The following is a 17,761-nucleotide window of genomic DNA, read 5'->3' on the forward strand; positions in this document are numbered from 1 at the left end:
TATGTATGCTTAATATATAAGCCTGATAGCATTCTTATGTAGAATTAATAATGATATAAATTTAGATAAAAATTATAATAATAATAATAAATTATTATTATTCTTATTCTTATTCTTATTCTTATTCTTATTATTCTTCTTCTTCTTCTTCTTCTTATTATTATTATTATTTTATATGAATTGTTCTGGAGTAAAACGTATATTATAAAACTATTTAAAATAAGTAATAATATAATAGAACTAGCAAAACATTAGGTCCTTGCCTAAACACCATTCCAAAAGAAAACATAATGACGATGTCAATAAAGATCTCACTATCCACCGTCAAGTCAGTGAGATACAATATGTTCTTTTTTTAAAATAACATCTCCGCTCTTTGCCAAAATAGCTTTACACAGGAGATATCAAGAACACTATACATTTCATGCAAGGATATAAATTGTTTTGACAAAGCCACAAACTAAGTAGCTTATAGTACACAATCATCAAGATTCTCTTATGATGGCAATGGAGTTGTTCGAGGCAAACGCTTTGCAATTTCCTGGAAACCCAAACAAATAATAGGAGTTAGCTTTGCCATAGACAAAAGAATAAACGATATTTTGAAATAAACACTCCAACTAACCAAATAAGCATAGAGTCTGAATAAGGGGTATGAATCACAATGTATTTCTTTTGAGTAACCATGGATAAAATCAAGAAAACATACTTTCCCTAGTTTACAAATCTAACTTTATGATTTTACAAACATCTGCAATTTTAAATAGCTGAATCCTAAGGGCATTTTAGATGAAAAGCCATTTATAAGGGGTATTTATGCCCTGTCTTGCTATTTTTTATTACTGCCTTGTCAACTAAGGGACTCAAATTTTGGTCTATTTAAAGTTTTTGCAAACATCCAAAATAGATTACAACTAAGAGTCTCCATGTGCATTGTATCTTCACAATATTAGAACTATAATCGATAGATAATCAATTTCCCGTCCAAAGGACCAATCTCTAGCAGTAAACTGGAGAAATTGTCATAATGATAACCTAGGTTTGAACATTGCAAAGTGCACTCCCTGTGTTTATATTGCTGTGAAATTAAATGAGATTAAGTAGACAAGAGTCGATGCAGATACAGGATAATATTTGATGAAATAAATACCCCCTAGATAAGTCTTCTCATCCAAAAGACACCTATCGGTAATGTGAGATGTGCCTTTCCATTTGAGGAAAGAAACCTATTGAAGCCTTCACACACAAAGCGTTGTAAATAGCTTTAAATCATATATGAATGTTAATACCGAACTATCCAAATGTTTGACCAGCAATATGCAAGTACTCGTCAAGTCAAAAAAGGGCTGACAAACATGACATTTATTTGTCGCCATGAACTTATTCGCTTACATAGTTTTAATTAATAGTGTTTTGTTTTGCCAGCCTGTCAAGGTTTCTACAAAAAAATTCCACAGAAGAGCTAGAAGTGTCTGACATTGTCTTGTTACAAAACATTCACTGTATAATTCATCTGTTTGTGCATACTGAAAAATTTAGGTGCTTCTGGCATCCATCTAAATCCTTGTGTCCCAATCTTTCTAATAAATTCTTGTAAGGCAATAATAGTGTATAATTTAAAACTTTGCTATTATATCAAAGTGTGTTAAAAATCCTGGCCTATGAGATGGTACACACAAATGCACATGAACCTGCACACACAGGCACATGGGCACACCAATGCACATGCAAACATGCACACACACACACACACACATATGGTTATTTTCTAGAACCAGGTTATTATGGAATTCCATATTTGAAAAGTTCTCCTCTCATATGAATCCAGATTCCCTTACATGACAACTGTATAGATATCTTAAATACATATATCTAAAAGATGCCAAAAGATATCATATGCTTGTCTGACTTATGTCTACTCTCAATGCAATTTGGGAATCAATTCCCTCTTCAACTTCCAAAGGATTGGAGAAAGTGGTTAATGTGCCCTAGCACCTGTGATCCACTGTTTTGCAGCAACTTTAAATACTCTGCCTGTCCACATATTCATTGTATTGCCAGGACATTTAAATTACGTAGTTTTATTTCATAGTGGTATTGTATTGCCGGCCCACCAAGGTTACTGCCAAATTTTTCCATGGAAGAGCTACAAGCACCTGCTAATTCTTGTTACAAAATATCCATTGTATAACTCATCTATTTGTTCCTACTGAAATATTTGGATGCTCGTGCCATCCATCTAAATCCTTGTGTCCCAGTCTTCCTCAATGCTTAATAAATTCTTGGAGGCAATAAGAGTATATAATTTTAAACTTGCCTGTCCACATATTCATTGTAAATTCAAAAAAAAAGAAAAATACCAAATACCTCAAATAGTTGGTTTATGTTGTCAGCTGTTTTTGCTGAAGTTTCAATTAAGAACATACCATTGGCATCCGCATAATCTTTAGCAACCTAAAAGCAGAAGCAAAGAGTGAGCATCTAGATATAATGTTTGATTACTATCAGTTGCATATTCATTTTATCATTACTTTAAAACCAAGTGCAGTTAACAAAAGATGATATACATATGGCACAAAACCAAAATAGTTTCTTCCTTCACACTTACATTAAAATAAAACAAATTGTTAAAGATCATTCGATAGATGCTAACAAAGAAAAAGGAATAAAAGTTGTGATTTCAAAATAATAATATGGAACTCTGCAATCTACATACTTGAGTTTCGACAGCCCGACTGTCTTCAAGATCAGCCTTGTTCCCAACTAGAGCCATCACAATATTGGGATTTCCATGCTTTTGAAGCTCCTGTTTCATTATAGAAGGTTAGGGTCCGCCAAAAAAAGGTCAATAATGTAAAAAAAACAGTGTAGCCATCACATCATTAATTATTGTCTAGTACGGTTGAGCTTAAAAAATATAATAAGTACAAACTACTTTAGGCAACGCAATATTTATGGCAGTTATGTTTTCATATATGTAATTCAAACGAAATTACACACAAGCTCTAGATAACTCCTGTTAGAAATATATTCACCTATAATTATAAAAAAAATGGAGTAAGACAGCTCAAACTTACTGCATATCTAATATGTCTGAAGTATGTCATGCCACACACTGTATGCCCTAAGCGCATTGAATTCACAGTACTTTATTAACTCAGATGTGGCTATTTCAACACTAGAAACAGGAAGACACATGGCAATTAGTTCCCTTGGATTAACAATCCAGGAATAAAGTTTTCCCTTGTAGTAATTCTCCAAATTCCAAATTCTACCTTTATGATAAGTCTATCTATAAGACATTGGTAAACCCCATGCTATTCTGATATAGTGGAAGCTTCTTGTTTATAGGAAGTGGGTATATTCTATTAATTGAAGTGACAAAAGTGTTTTATTCATTTGTAGCATATGATTCACCCTTGAAATTGGCACCAATGAAAAAGCATATCTGTACAACTTTTCAAATTTAAATTATGACAGACCCCAGCATTTTTAATTACCCAAGGGGTGACGAGAGGGGCTTGATTCAAGGAAGAAAACAAAAATGAGGAAGTGAATATTTAAAAGAAGGCACAAATTGTCACATGAGTTGAAATTAAGTGAAGTTTTTAAGAGAAAATCATTCTAGTGAAACACTGGAATGTGCCCCCTCCATTTGACATACCCCCTAGGATTGGAGGATATGCTAATAATGTCCCTTGGCATTTTAGGAATTAAGTTAAATCCAGATGTCCTAGCCACCCAAAGGGTCACATGGCTAGCCATTCCTAAGAGCACTGTTTCCTCTAACAATCAACAACAGGGAAATGTATTAAAAACTTTCAAGCTGATTCTATATAAGCGATTAACAAATGTATTAATATCATGAATGGCAGAGAAATTGCTTAAAAAAAAAGGAGAGGGAAGGGGTTTGATTGGGCGAGGGACATGAAAGGAAGGGATACGTGAGGGGTGGCGAGAGAACACATATATGTGGAATACAACTTTAAGATGACTCATTTTATAGTTTCCACTCATTTTTTATAAAACTCTATGGCATGACTTCTCTTTACTGTTTAGGATATGTTCAGATTACAAGTCATGTTTCCTTCAGCATTTTAAATGCTCACGGTGAACACTGAAAAAAGGGGGAAACAATAAGAAAGAAGCATTAAATAAGAATGCCACCCTATACCTAGCATACACATCTGCTAGAGCATAAAATATGTAAACAAATGACCAAATACAGTGAGTTTCTCACCACATAAACTATTGTTGCCCTAAGTGTTGTGCTCCAAATCATTTATTGATTGTTAAAGTGAATTTCGTTGCTCATTTTTGTAACACAATCTTGCTGCATCCAATTCTTCTTCTTGAAAAATGACTTGTGGATTGGTCAATTTATAGAATTTGGATAGAAGTGGTGGATGGATAAGATTAGATCTTGTGTGATCGAGAGATAAGGTTGATCTATATGCAAGTGAGGAGAGGATGACAAGTAACATCATATGATTGGTGCACATGATTAGGGCAATGGTTGAGAAGAGATGGAGGGTGGAGATTTGACCAAATCTTGAAAGGTAGAGACTGAAAAGGATCTTTTTGGAGGCTTGTGCACTTGGAGCCGGGCACAAGATTGACTTTGTTTATATTAAACAAAGTGATAAAGGAATGTGCAAAGGATTAATTAATTGACTAATCCTGATTTGTTTATTGAACTAATGATAAAGGAGAATTTAGAGGAATCAAATAAATATTGTGTATTTATTTAATTTATAGGAGGATGTTAGGGAAATAACTGATTTAATTAAAGTTGAATTAGTTAAAATAATTGAATAAATAAAATTAATTTATTCAATTAATGTTAGAAGAAAGGTTCGATTGGTTAATTAAATAGTCGAGAGTCCAAGACTTATTTAATTAACGTTAAAGGAATGACTTAAGTTAATTAGTGTTAGAAGCAGATATGTGGGGTGGATCTAGTGTGATGTTGACAAATGCAAAAGTGCATTTTAGGTGTCTACACTCACAACCAAAACGGTTGAGCACAAAATGAGGTCACTCAACATCAATTACTTAAAACTCGATTCCAAACCCCAACAACTAAACATCCCCAAAATCAATGAAGCTTACTGAGCTCTAGTGAACCCTACTGACTTGATTTCTATAGGCTATATGCCATTCCCGATCAAACTTGTTGAGAATTGTCAGCTACAGTCAAGTCAACAAGTTTTGATTGACTCCACAGCTACAAGAATTCTCTTCTATTGTAATGATTAATTTAATGCTCACAAATGTAAATCATATGCACGTATATAGTAGAAGTTATAACTAAGGAGGGTGCTTTTGGATCTTTGATTAACATTGTAATTAAAGTTAGTTCAAGTTGTAATCAAGTTTTAATTTCTGAATGTTGATAAACAAAGCAGCCTACATGGGGCCATGCAACTCCTTATGATATATTGGACGAAGAGTGCACGATCATCTTATGCTGCCCAAAATCTTGTCAATAATTTAGACTTAATCACGTCTCATCCTATGATACAACTATCATCGAAATGATAAAACCAATCTGCTGCTCTAGCCACCAGCATTTCAACAGTGAGACATAAAGAAACAGCTGCATGTTAAACCCCAATAATCGCAAATGCAGTGATGAAGTTTAATAAATGTTCATTGAGGTGTTGAGATGCATCTCTAGAGAATTTGGGAAAGCCTTTCTGAGATCTGTGAGGAAGATTGTTGTGTTATTCCAAAGCAACAGATCTGATGTGATTTCCCAACGGCAAAGGTGGATTTTTTGTAAACATTAGTTGGACAATTTGTGTCAAAGGTACCGATGTCAGTGTAAGAGCTTGGCTTGATCTGTTGCCTATTGGTTGAAAATAAGATGATCTAGGCATGCCAACTAATCTAGTTACCTTCCTCCTGGTGAAGTATAGTCAAAATTTTGATCCTCTTGGAAATAAAAATAAAAATCAGATTCATCACCTGTTTGGATTCAACAAGTGACTATTCTGTCCACCTGAATGTATTGCTTATTACTGTTTTTGATTTTGTGCAGAATAAATAACATGAATTATAAGGATTCCTAGAGGAGCAAGAACAAAAAGAGTTGGAAGCCCAACAGCTACAGCAATTCTGTATTCTTCTTCAATTAGCACGGTGGCCATTGAACCGCTAAAACTAATCTCTCAGGATTAGCCTGCTAAAATAGAAGAAACATTCTACCAATTCAACAATGTGGCTGCCGTGCTAAATAAGACGAAGACAGAGATCCTGCATCGTGTCCATTGTCAAACACTATGGACCTATACATCATTTGTGAGTGGTGATTCCATAAATGAGGTCAAACCCCTGCAAATGGTAAAATACATGATGAAGCAGCTGCCCAAGGACTATGATATGGAAGATTTGGTAGAATCCATTGACAGATAGAAGCTAGGAATGAAGATGACCGATGTGCAAATGGTACATTGGGATAGACTTTGCAAGTCACTTCAACAAAATGGTGGCTTATTCATGATATTCAAGTGGGTGATTGGATGCATTCAAAACATAAGAGAGTTGTGGGTTCCAAGTCCAGACCAAAGTAAATTCCATAGAAAAATAGTAAACAAACGCAAAAAATAAAGTATTTAACTGAATTTGATTATCCTGTTCTGCATATGTATCCTTGCATTGAGCATTGAATATATTATGGTAGGCCCACATTTCTATGTGTAATTTTGTTTTATACCAAAAACATAGTATTCCTCAAAGGATGTGTACAGATAATAGTGTCTTGGCAAGATATGGTGGAAGATTTCACACAAACATTCACATTTGAGGTTCTTGAGCTGGCAATATGAATAGATAGACTTGTGATAATCCCAACAACTTTTGTATTCTTAGGACCTAGCAAGTACAAATGAAATGCATGAATATGAAGATGAGACTGGAAGGAAAGGCAAAGAAAGAGAGAGAGAGTATGAAGATGCCTTCCAACTCTAAAGACACGACATTTTGGCTCAAGGAGGAATTCAGCAAAGAACTTGTGTTCAAACAAGAAAAGAGGATTAAAAAAGATTCCAAGGTTTGGAAGCAAAGGAAATCTTCCCACCAAACAGCTACAAATAACGTATTCAAAACTTTGTGAGTAAACAATAATTGTAACTTCACAAAATTGTGAGATATGAATGCAGAATTTTATTTTTTGTTGCCTAGTGTTGGTTCTCCCTCAAATAGCTAGTGGTGAAATTAAGAGCCTCCCCCTAAACTACTTGTAATTATGCAACTCTTGAATAATCAGCTCTCACCTCAACCTTAGGTGTCATGCTCCGAACACATTTTGAGAGGCCCTCCATAACCTCCAAATAATATCAAAAAGTGCACTAGAAAGAAAGACTTAAAGCTGAATTACTATCCTATGAATGGGTTGGTGGACTTGATTGTTCCCCCTTCGATTAATGATCTCCCCTATGGTAGTTTGGCCTCATAAATGTACCCAATTGAGTTTTGCTTACCATACGCCTATAAAAAAAAAAACAAATTAGAGTGACAATTAATATATGTATTTTTTAAAATTGAAATTAATAGATTCCATTTGAATGTAAAAAGAAGTTTGAAGTTGCCTTGATGATCTTTGTAGCTCTCCTCACAAAGACATTGTCAAATATTGTCTTTGCAACCATCTTCCAACAACTTTATTTGACTTTGATGAATGTAGCCATGTTTTGCTCACAAACATCTGCTTCAAAGGTGTTAACAAACTACATATGCTTTGCAATATGAGGAAGTTAGTTGCAAACCATGTCACACTCACTTGCACAAGCTCTTTCTCCTTGGTGTGATCTTTCATTAAGCTAAGAATCCAAGGGTGATTATAGATGTATTTGGTGATGTACCTAGCTTCTTTCACCACCAGTCTCACCCAATCAATTTTGCCTATGTCCTACAAAAGAAGGTCTAGACAATAGACATTCCAATAAAGTGACAAGTGTCTCTCCTAAAACAGTCCCCTCTTAGTTGTCACGTATGCTACTGCATTGTTGGGTATGACGTGCCTCGCGTTTTTAACATCTACCTCTAAAACAATGTCTTCCAACATTAAACTCAAATTTTATGCATTGTTTACCTTATTAGATGCATCTATGGACTTTAAAAACACCATCTCACCATTCGATAACACTAAAGTTGATGAGAGTTGATTATGTCCATTTGTAAACCCCTCTAAAATTATGGTGCATCCAAACTTATGACACAGCTTCCTTTGTTCTTCCAGATTGATTTTGCATCAATGGAAGCCTTTTAAAAAAACAACCCACTTAAGTCATATGGAAAGGGTGTCTTGTACCCTTTCCTTGCAACTACTCCAAGACCAAATACTCTCAATATGGAATCAGCAGATTGAAAGGCTATTGTAGTATCAGAAATTAGCATAAGCCATATCTACTTCCTCATACATCTCCTTGTCTCATGGTGTACCTTCAAGCAAAAGTTGTTCTCTAGGTGTGTTTCAAGGTACAAAAATCCCTATTTCTACTCAAGCTAGATGAAGTAGATGTACCATGCATGTGGGCCACAACTGAAACCCACAAGCTCTATCATATCCAACTCTATTTCTTGCACCAATTTGAGATTAATGGCTATTAGTATGGCTATCTTTGTCCTCAGCTTATCTAGTTTCTTTTAATCTGTCAATACATGGGTTACCTACATCCCTTGCTCTACATCTTCGGTACCATTGGGACAACCTTTAACATCATGGCCAAGAATAAATGTATGGGACAACTTTAAGAATACAATGGATTCATTCCAAAAGTGACTTGTTGGCTTCAACTTCCTCACATTGATGCTATTGTATGTTAAAGTGCAAACTAACATTCATAAAATCAGAAAAATGCATTTTAATGTAACATTTATTTTTACCCAAGAAAACTACCAAACAAGATTCCTACAATAACACCAAGGCCATTCTCATGGTTTGTGGTAACTACGAACACACTTCCATGATTTGCAACACACTAGAGCACCTCCCAAAAGCTCACAATAACACAAAGGCCAACCATCCATCTCTAGCAAGTGTTGCACATACTTCAATAGTGGCACAAAGAGATCAAGCACACCTATGATAGCTAAACTTGTACTGAACATTATGCGATTTCTACCATGGCTTCACTAAGGTACAATACACCTCTAGGCCAAATTGCAAAGTCTAGCTTGCATTGCAATTTTTTTTTTTTTTTAAAGCATCCTACTTCAAAGTTTAAACAATGTAGTCTGAATGGCAATCTATGTATCACCCCTCAAGCTTGCATTATGCCAAGTCATCCACTAGCACATTAGGCGCCTAGCAACAAGCAGTTACACTACACAGCCATTTAGGAGATGGGGAGTCATACAAGGAAATGTTTCAACTTCCTCGCAAGTCAACCTTCAAAGTAAGAAATCTATGTAATCTATATATGCATACCCATAACATAACTTAGAAGAAATCCTATAGAAGATAAGAAGACTGATAGGCAGATATATTAGAAGATAGCAATCATACATCTTTCTCAAGAGTGGCATATACAAGACAAATAGATAAATTAAATGACATTTACTAATTCAATTCTAAATCTCTCTCTTTCACTACTCTATCTTGCATAAAAGCTTTTACAGAGAGTTGTCCATTGGGACTCAATTTGGACCCCAAATTAGTGATATCAAAGCAGTTCCCCAACATCTTGCATGACCCATAAAATGCAATTGGACTATCAAGGTCTTGACATCAAACCTCAAGATCCATTAGACTATCTATTGACTCATTTCAAAATGGCCAAACCAACACAAGAGGAGATACACAGAATAATTAAGAGCAAAATGGAAGCACTTGTGAATCAATAGAAACTCTTGTTCAACCAATTTGTAGAAGTCCTTGATGGTTGATTCTATTGACCTCATCACCAAGTAGAGTTTTTGGCAATTGAGTCCCTCTAGGTTTCAAGTAAACCTAGGCATTTAAGAGTAAGATTAATGTTGATGTTGTAGATAGCTGAACAGGTCAATTAGAATCTTAGTCTCCCATGAATTATTTTTCTAAAGATGAGAAAATTAAGATTGAACTTCTAAAAGTCTCCTTACCCATCAAGAAGAGGTGGCGGGTCCATGCACTTTGGGAGGACAATCAAACAAAAGAAACCTTGGAAGCCTTTAAGGATGAATACTATCCTAAAGATGTCTTTCTTATTTGCTGCATGTAGTGGTCATAATTGAGGCGAGGACATGACTGGTCGGTCCAAGCTTAAATTGATGCCTTCCATGGACTCTATGCAAGGCTAGACTCATTTGAGTCAAAGAAACATTGAGTCCTCAAGTACCGCAATGGCCTACAACCATTCATTCATTCCAGACTAAAGCTAGTTAAGGTCAAGATAATGGAAGAAAAATCACTATATAACAAACATTGTTCAATCAAAAGGGCACTAAGTAACATCCACATCAAAGAAGACACTGCTTGCCAACAACAGTGAACCATCCAAAATAGGTAAGTGGTGTAATATAAACAAGGCCTACAACCATTCCAATGCACCATGCCTAGAAGAGTTAACTTATGAATGCCACCACAAAGTATGCTGATGTCAAGACCTCAAATGGAATCAACAACACATATCACTACACAAGCAACAATAGCAAAAGGGTAGAGCAACTACTCCACTCACAAATGTGGGTGAAAGGACAACCATTGGACTTCATGATTGATGGTAGTAGCATGAAGAACCTACTTTCCTCAAAAAATGTCAAGTGACTAAATTGCCCATTCACAGCCCTAAAAATTAGGATGGTTTAGCACCTACAAAACTTAAGCTATATTTGTTACTCTCTAGTGCCACTTTTCATACACTATTCATCTTATTCAAGAGGAAAAGTTTTGTGACATGCTGATGAAGGTTTGTAATATACTCCTTGGATATCTATACATGCATAGTCACAAGTGCATGTACAAGGCAAAACCTCACAGGTCTAGTTGTATCAATGAATACTAAGAGTCAAAGATGCTAGATTCTTGAAGTGAATTCATGCCCAACACATGCTATGCCAACTTTAAAAAAGATTGTGCCATGCAGCTATCCATACTCAACATTTTGCACTTCACCTCAAACTAACACCCAACCTATTGTGGCAAAGTTCGATAAAATTTTGGAAACCATGTTTACACATAACTACTCAATGTTTATCTATAAAGTTATTGAAATGATTCATCTCCCACAACAAGTCAAATGGTTCATTGGACAACAATTAAAGGTCAATGCTCCACCCCTACTTCCAAGACACAATCCAAACTATTACTTCACAAGAAGGGACAACTAATCCAAGAGGATCTACCAAACAAGGTCCTTGTGATAATGCTAAGATCGTTATGTGGGACCACTTGCATTGTCTACAACAAAGCACCCTCCAAATGCTCATTATAAAACAAAGGCCAACCATCTATCTCCAACAAGTGTTGCACACTCCAACGATGGTCCAAAGCAAAGCACTCTGCTAGAGATTATACACACCTATAGTAACTATACCTACACTAAACATTCCATGGTTTCTATCATAGCTTCAATAGGATCCAGTACACCTCCAACCCAAAGCACAAGTCTAACTCACATCACAACTCATTGTGCACTATTCTAAGCATCATACTTTGAACTTCGGACAATGTAGTATATGTGGCAATCCAAGTGGCACCCACGAGGCACACACTTTGCAATGTCATGTGTCAACACATCAAGCATCTAGCACCAAATAATTACACTCCATAACCATCAAGAGACAAGGAGTCATACAAGAAACAAATTGCACTTCCATAGAAAATGGTTAAACTTCCTAGTGACTCCTAGCATTCACGACATGAAATCTAAATAATCTATATATACTTATGTGTAACATAATTTCAAATTAATCAAATAAAAGATATGAAAAATGATTGGGAGATAGATTAGAAAATAGCAGTCATACATCTTTCTCAAAAGAATACCATGTACAAGATGAATAGATAAATAAAATCATTTTGTTTGAGTTCTCCATCCCTCACTTTCACTATCCTATCTTCCATACAAATTTCCACGCATGTCTATAACTTCATCTAGATCCCCATTTAGAGAGTTGTACAAAGAAATAGTGTTCAAATTTTAAAATAGTGATTTGAACCCAAAATATAATCGCTAGGCTACACATGAAAATAACAACATTTTCACCTTAAACATAAAATGGCTTACATTTTGAACATAAATGAATCATTAATAATTGAAACACCATAACTATTTTATACCATAACTTGATAAACTATGATGAGTAAAAGAGTTCAACATTTTCATTCATAAACAATAACGTAAATCAGCATTAAAGCTTATGAAGATTGAATTCAATGCTTTCAAAACATGCTTAAAACCTATCTAACATTTAGAAAATAAATAAAATTCTTGAAATTGTTGGAAAAAATGAAAAAGGAAAAAATAAATCTAATCAAAGTCTTAAAATTGCAAACATTCACTCGTCAATTCCACTTCAAACTCATTCAAATCACTCAGGCAGATTTGCAAATTTTGTTTGAAGAAATTGCATGGTCAGGTTTGCTTAAAAACACCAAAAAATCTCATTTTTTCAATGTTTTATTCCATCTAAAAATTTACCTGCAGATCTGCCACATATGGCTAATCTGCATGGTAGCCTCAGCAAGTAGTTTGACCTCATAAATCACTTGTGAGTACTTGCAAGCTATGCAAATACTCACCATGTTTTCAATACTTGCTATCAATATGTCCTTATAACTAAATATAAGGTGAAAAGAGTATTTGACAAAATATTGGAAGCAGGATTGATTTATCTTGTGGGTAATGTTGAAGATTAGCATCAGTCAGTAATCTGATCTGACTGAGTCATCTAAAATCTAAATCAACTTAGATTACTAATTAATTGTATTGTTATAATAAAATAATTATGGATATACATTGTATTGAATCAACTATCATATGATTCGATTATTTGAGATAATCAACATATATCAATTAATAAATTAATCGATTCTATGTAATGCATATTACATATGAATCGATTCATATGTTAATCGATTGTATGTTATGTCATAGTGTGAATTAATTACTTATTAATTCATGTTAACTAATGAGGTGTTGATTCTTGATTCATACCGTTTTATCTTCTTGCTGATGACGTGTTATGTCTAACTGATTGTTAGAGAGACTGGTTGGGAGACGTGTTGCTTAATACAGTCGTGTTGATTTGTTTAGATGTGATGCTCCTATATCAGTTTGATCTCCCTCTCTCTCGAAGCTAGGTCAAGAAGCAAGGTTACAAAGTTACAAGAATATAAAATACATCTACACATCTAGCATATAGAATTTATCCATCTCTTGCAGCAGCTCGTGTTAACAATTACATCGTATTTAATACACAGGCAGATCACGCATTATTAAGCAGATCAGATTCCTTCATCTGCGAATTCACTGTCATCTTCAAGTCCGTATTATTCAAACAACAGTCAGGTCAAATTTCTCCTTGTGTCGTGACATATCTGTCTCCTGCAGAGCATCATTAATATCACAGATCGAATCTATAATTTGAACTGTCAAATAAATTTGAAAGCATAATCTGATCACTGAAACCTTAACAGGTAAGTCTGATTGATCCATAAAGGATCATTACCAGAGGGATCATTTTCAATGTCACCACTCTCAAAAACAACCCAGAAGATACTATATACTGAAACTACTAGTTCCAAACATGGAACGTTTCAAAACCACCATAATCATCCCATCGATTTCATAAACATACATCCAAGCTACAATTGGTGATTGCAAGATGTAGAGCCAATTGCACTGCACTCAATCTGAAGAAATCTTTTGTCTTACTTCTTTTCAGGTGTTATTGGACCATGTAGCTTTAGTGAAGAATACATGGTGGGTGAAGCAAAGATTGCCGTTGCTGTAGATTTCAACAACATCCAACATAATATGAGATAAGCATATTTCTTAGGCATACAGGATATACTACTAGAAATTCATATACTGAATTAGTTGAACTCATTGAAGAATTGCTGCACAAAAATCACATTTTTATTTACATGGGGACATTTTAAACAAATTTTGAAAATTTTGAGAAGTTTATAACTGACACCTATCTTTGTATTTACATAGTAGACCAAGGCTTTGCACATGCATGTGGATAGTCCTGTGAATGCAATTTGATCCTTTCTATCTTAGATAGGGGAAAGAGCGTTCATTACCAAATATTCTTCAAGTCAATAAAGACACAAGGGGAGAAGATGAGGCAAGTTACAAACGAGGCAGAGGAGATAAGCCATCTTCTATACAACTGAGCTGACGCGCGGCTCAAATAAGAGAAGAAAATTCGCATGTAATTCAGCTAGACAGCCCCTTTTACTGTAGAGACAGCAAAGCAATGCCCAATGCAATGGAGGCCAAATAATTGTTGGTACAAGCAACAATTTGAATGTTCTGGACTGCAGAGAAAGCTTTACCTATGCTCAAATCATATAAGGAGTGTCACAAGAAACTTATCAAGGGGGGTGCTTGTTGATGTGTTTTTTAGGCACATGCGAACACAGAATAAAATACCCAAAAGTATCTTATCCTCTCTTGAACAAAGTCTCTCAAATGCTGAAGATTCGCATAAGGATCACTTGACACAACTCCAAGGTTCCAAATATGTCGGGTCACGACGTGTGGATAAGCACAGTTGGTCGTTGGGATTGTTGTTTCTCCAAGGGGCCTTACATTATACATGAATGCTTGAATTGCTGGAACTTAGATTCTATCTACTCGCATGGAGAAAAAACAGCAAAAGAGAAGTGTTTAGGAAGACTACGCTATTCCTAGGAACGTAAGAGAAGAGTGAATGATTTGATGGAATCCTACTGGGCAAGGTCTCACCATCAAACCGAACAGTTTGACACAAGCTCAGAGCAATCTTCTAAAGTACAATTCAAAGATGTTCAAATCATTTTCATCAAACATTGATTACCATTCAAGTTAACGCATAAACAATGGATGTATAACAATTGAAGTTAAGCTTATACAATTCCAGTTGAGCATGCAAGGCACACTTACAATCAGCAAGAGGCTAGTGGTATGGACTAAATGGATTCCACACAAATGCATTCAACAATTTCCTCCATTCAATCTAATCAACATGAAAGTAAATGAGAAGTAGAAACCACGGGACTTGTTGAATAACACATTTCACCATAACTTCAATGAAAAGATTATCTCCATTTACAAGTCTTAACAACAATTCCTCCTTCTCCAAATCCATTCTAACTGCTTGCTATCTAATATCTATCAACTATTCACTATTGACTCTTAACTATTCACTATTCTCTATTAACCTTTACAAATGAAGAGCTTGAGATTTATATAGAGAGCTCATTACAATGAGTGGCAAGGATTGAACCCCATCGATAGCCAAGATTTTACAATAAAACCCTAATTAGGGTTTGTTACAACTAACTTTATTTTGGCCAATGAAATAATTACAACATTTTGACACATGTCATCTCTGGAGTGTTTGACCAATAAATAATGGGGGTAGGTACATTGGAGTTTGTGCCCCCATGGGTGAGCTTGGTTTATTGAATCGAGACATGCTGGTGTAGAACTTCCTTTGATTGGTGGAGTAATGATTGGGATGCCACCTCAATTTGCACCTATAAACCTCATTCATCATCATGAATGAGTATTGAGCAATATCTCTTGATACTCAACATTATTCACTTGCTCAAAGCTTGGTGTGATGATGATCAAGTTTGACCTTCTTCCCTCGCTTGCCTGTCTCGCCTTTGAGGTAATTGTATGAACTCTCTTCTTTATGAAATCTTTTGAATATCCTAAAGTCCTTGCGCAGTCACCTTTCTTGGTATCATTGTGCTTGCTGGTGGAATCCTTCTTCTTTTGAATGCAATGCTTGCCTTGTGTTGTGTTCCATCTTGGTATAGTCTTGAATGTGCTTCCTCACTCCCAACTTTGATTCTTCAATCAGACCTGGAAAAGAAGACATTTTGAATCATATTGATGAAATAACAAAATTAACTGAATCAATACACTCCCTATCACACTAAAAGAAGAATTTCGGACTTTTTGAGTGCAAATGGAGGAAGTTCGCTCCTACAGGAGAGCAATGGAAGTAACTTTCACTCCTAGAAGGGAGCAATGGAAGAGAAATTCGCTCCAATGTGATGGCAATGGAAATTGCTCCAACATGAATGCAAAGGAAGTGACATTCGCTTCAAATGATGAGCAACGGAAGTCATTACAATTTAGACACTTAGCTTGATTTCCTCTATTTACCCTCCATTCCATCCACTCAAATGCATCAAATTACCTTCATGTGAGGCCTTAGGAGCAAATTTGCTCTCATGAAAGAGCAAAGGAAGACGTATTTCTCTCCTGGGAGGGAGCAAAGGAAGAGTTTTTCGCTCTAAGACTCGGGCAATGAATTGACCTCAAATTCGCCCTCTAGCTTGGTTTCACCAACTCATGTCTTAGGTTTTAGTCTCTATGCACAAAAGATCATCAACCAACCCTCAATGAATGCCTTAGAAGTAAATTCGCTCTCATGAAGGAGCAAGGAAGAGGAATTCGCTCCAAGGTGAGGGCAATGGAAATAGTCTTAATTCTGCCACTTAGCTATGTTCCATCAACTCATGTCTGGGTATTCTTGCCATCCATGCATGTGAATGTGTCAAATTAACCTCAAGGCTTTAGAATCAAATTCGCTCTCATGAGAGAGCAAAGGAAGGCGTATTCACTCTTAATGAGGAGCAATGGAAGTATAATTTGCTCCAATCAGGGAGCAATGGAAGTAACCCTCATATTCACCACTTAGCTAGGTCTCATCAATTCTCCTCTTTTCATCAACTTAAATCTTGTAGTTATGCTCTCCTAGTGTGTAGATATGTCAAATTTTCATTAAGGGAGGCTTTGGAAGCAAATTTGCTCTCATGAGAGAGCAAAGGAAGACATATTCACTCCTAGAAGGGAGCAATGGAAGCACATTTCGCTCCTAAATGGGAGCAAAGAAATTTTTTTCACACTTAGCTAAATTTTCATCCATTCTCTCCATTCCATCAATCTATCTCTTAACTTTTTAATCCTCATGTGCAAAAGTCGTTAAATCACCTTCACCTAATGTTTTGAAGATGACTTCGCTCCTATGAATGAGCAAAGGAAGAGCAATTCGCTCCTAAAATGGGGCAATGGAAGTCAATTTCGCTCCTGGAGAGGAGCAAAGGAAGACGTATTTGCTCCTAGAAGGGAGCAATGTAAGTCAATTTTGCTCCTGGAGAGGAGCAAAGGAAGATGTATTCGCTCCTAGAAGAGGAGCAATGGAAGTAGTCTCAAATTTGCCACCTTCTTTCCATTCCTTTGTAAAAAATTTGATGCATTTGCTTCTTTCCATGATCAAAATGATGTTGAAGGTACTTAAACTTGCTCCTTAGCCTCAAATATGTTCAAGAAGTTCAAATCGCTCCAAGATGAGGGCAATGGAAGAGGATTTCGTTCCTAAGAGGGAGCAAAGGAAGACGTATTTCGCTCCTAGGAGAGAGCAAAGGAAATTTTCATGTACTTAGTCAAATTTCACCCCTTCAGCCTGCCTCTCAATGAAGTATGATCATATCGCTTGGATGACGAAGGAAACTTGCATGTTTGGCTAGACGTGATCTAAGGGGCTCCTACATTCAATCTCTTGTTTATGCCAAGCTAATGAGTAAGGACGACAATTCAAGAAGTTC

General features: G+C 35.7%; 1 protein-coding gene across 1 annotated transcript in view; it reads right to left on the minus strand.

Annotated features, from left to right (window-relative positions):
• Window positions 1-213: 213 nt before the first annotated feature.
• The window catches only part of LOC131070640 (ras-related protein RABF1), an 89,377-nt gene continuing 71,829 nt past the window's right edge, over window positions 214-17,761 (minus strand). Inside the window, exons 6-8 of the mRNA XM_058006227.2 lie at window positions 2,717-2,806; window positions 2,368-2,454; window positions 214-541 (exon numbers count right to left, since the gene is read on the minus strand). Of these exons, the coding sequence (XP_057862210.1) occupies window positions 497-541; window positions 2,368-2,454; window positions 2,717-2,806 (222 nt within the window). The 3' untranslated portion in view covers window positions 214-496. The remainder of the gene's footprint in view (window positions 542-2,367; window positions 2,455-2,716; window positions 2,807-17,761) is intronic.

The sequence above is a fragment of the Cryptomeria japonica genome, chromosome 9, assembly GCF_030272615.1.
Source record: "Cryptomeria japonica chromosome 9, Sugi_1.0, whole genome shotgun sequence".
NCBI lineage: Eukaryota > Viridiplantae > Streptophyta > Pinopsida > Cupressales > Cupressaceae > Cryptomeria > Cryptomeria japonica.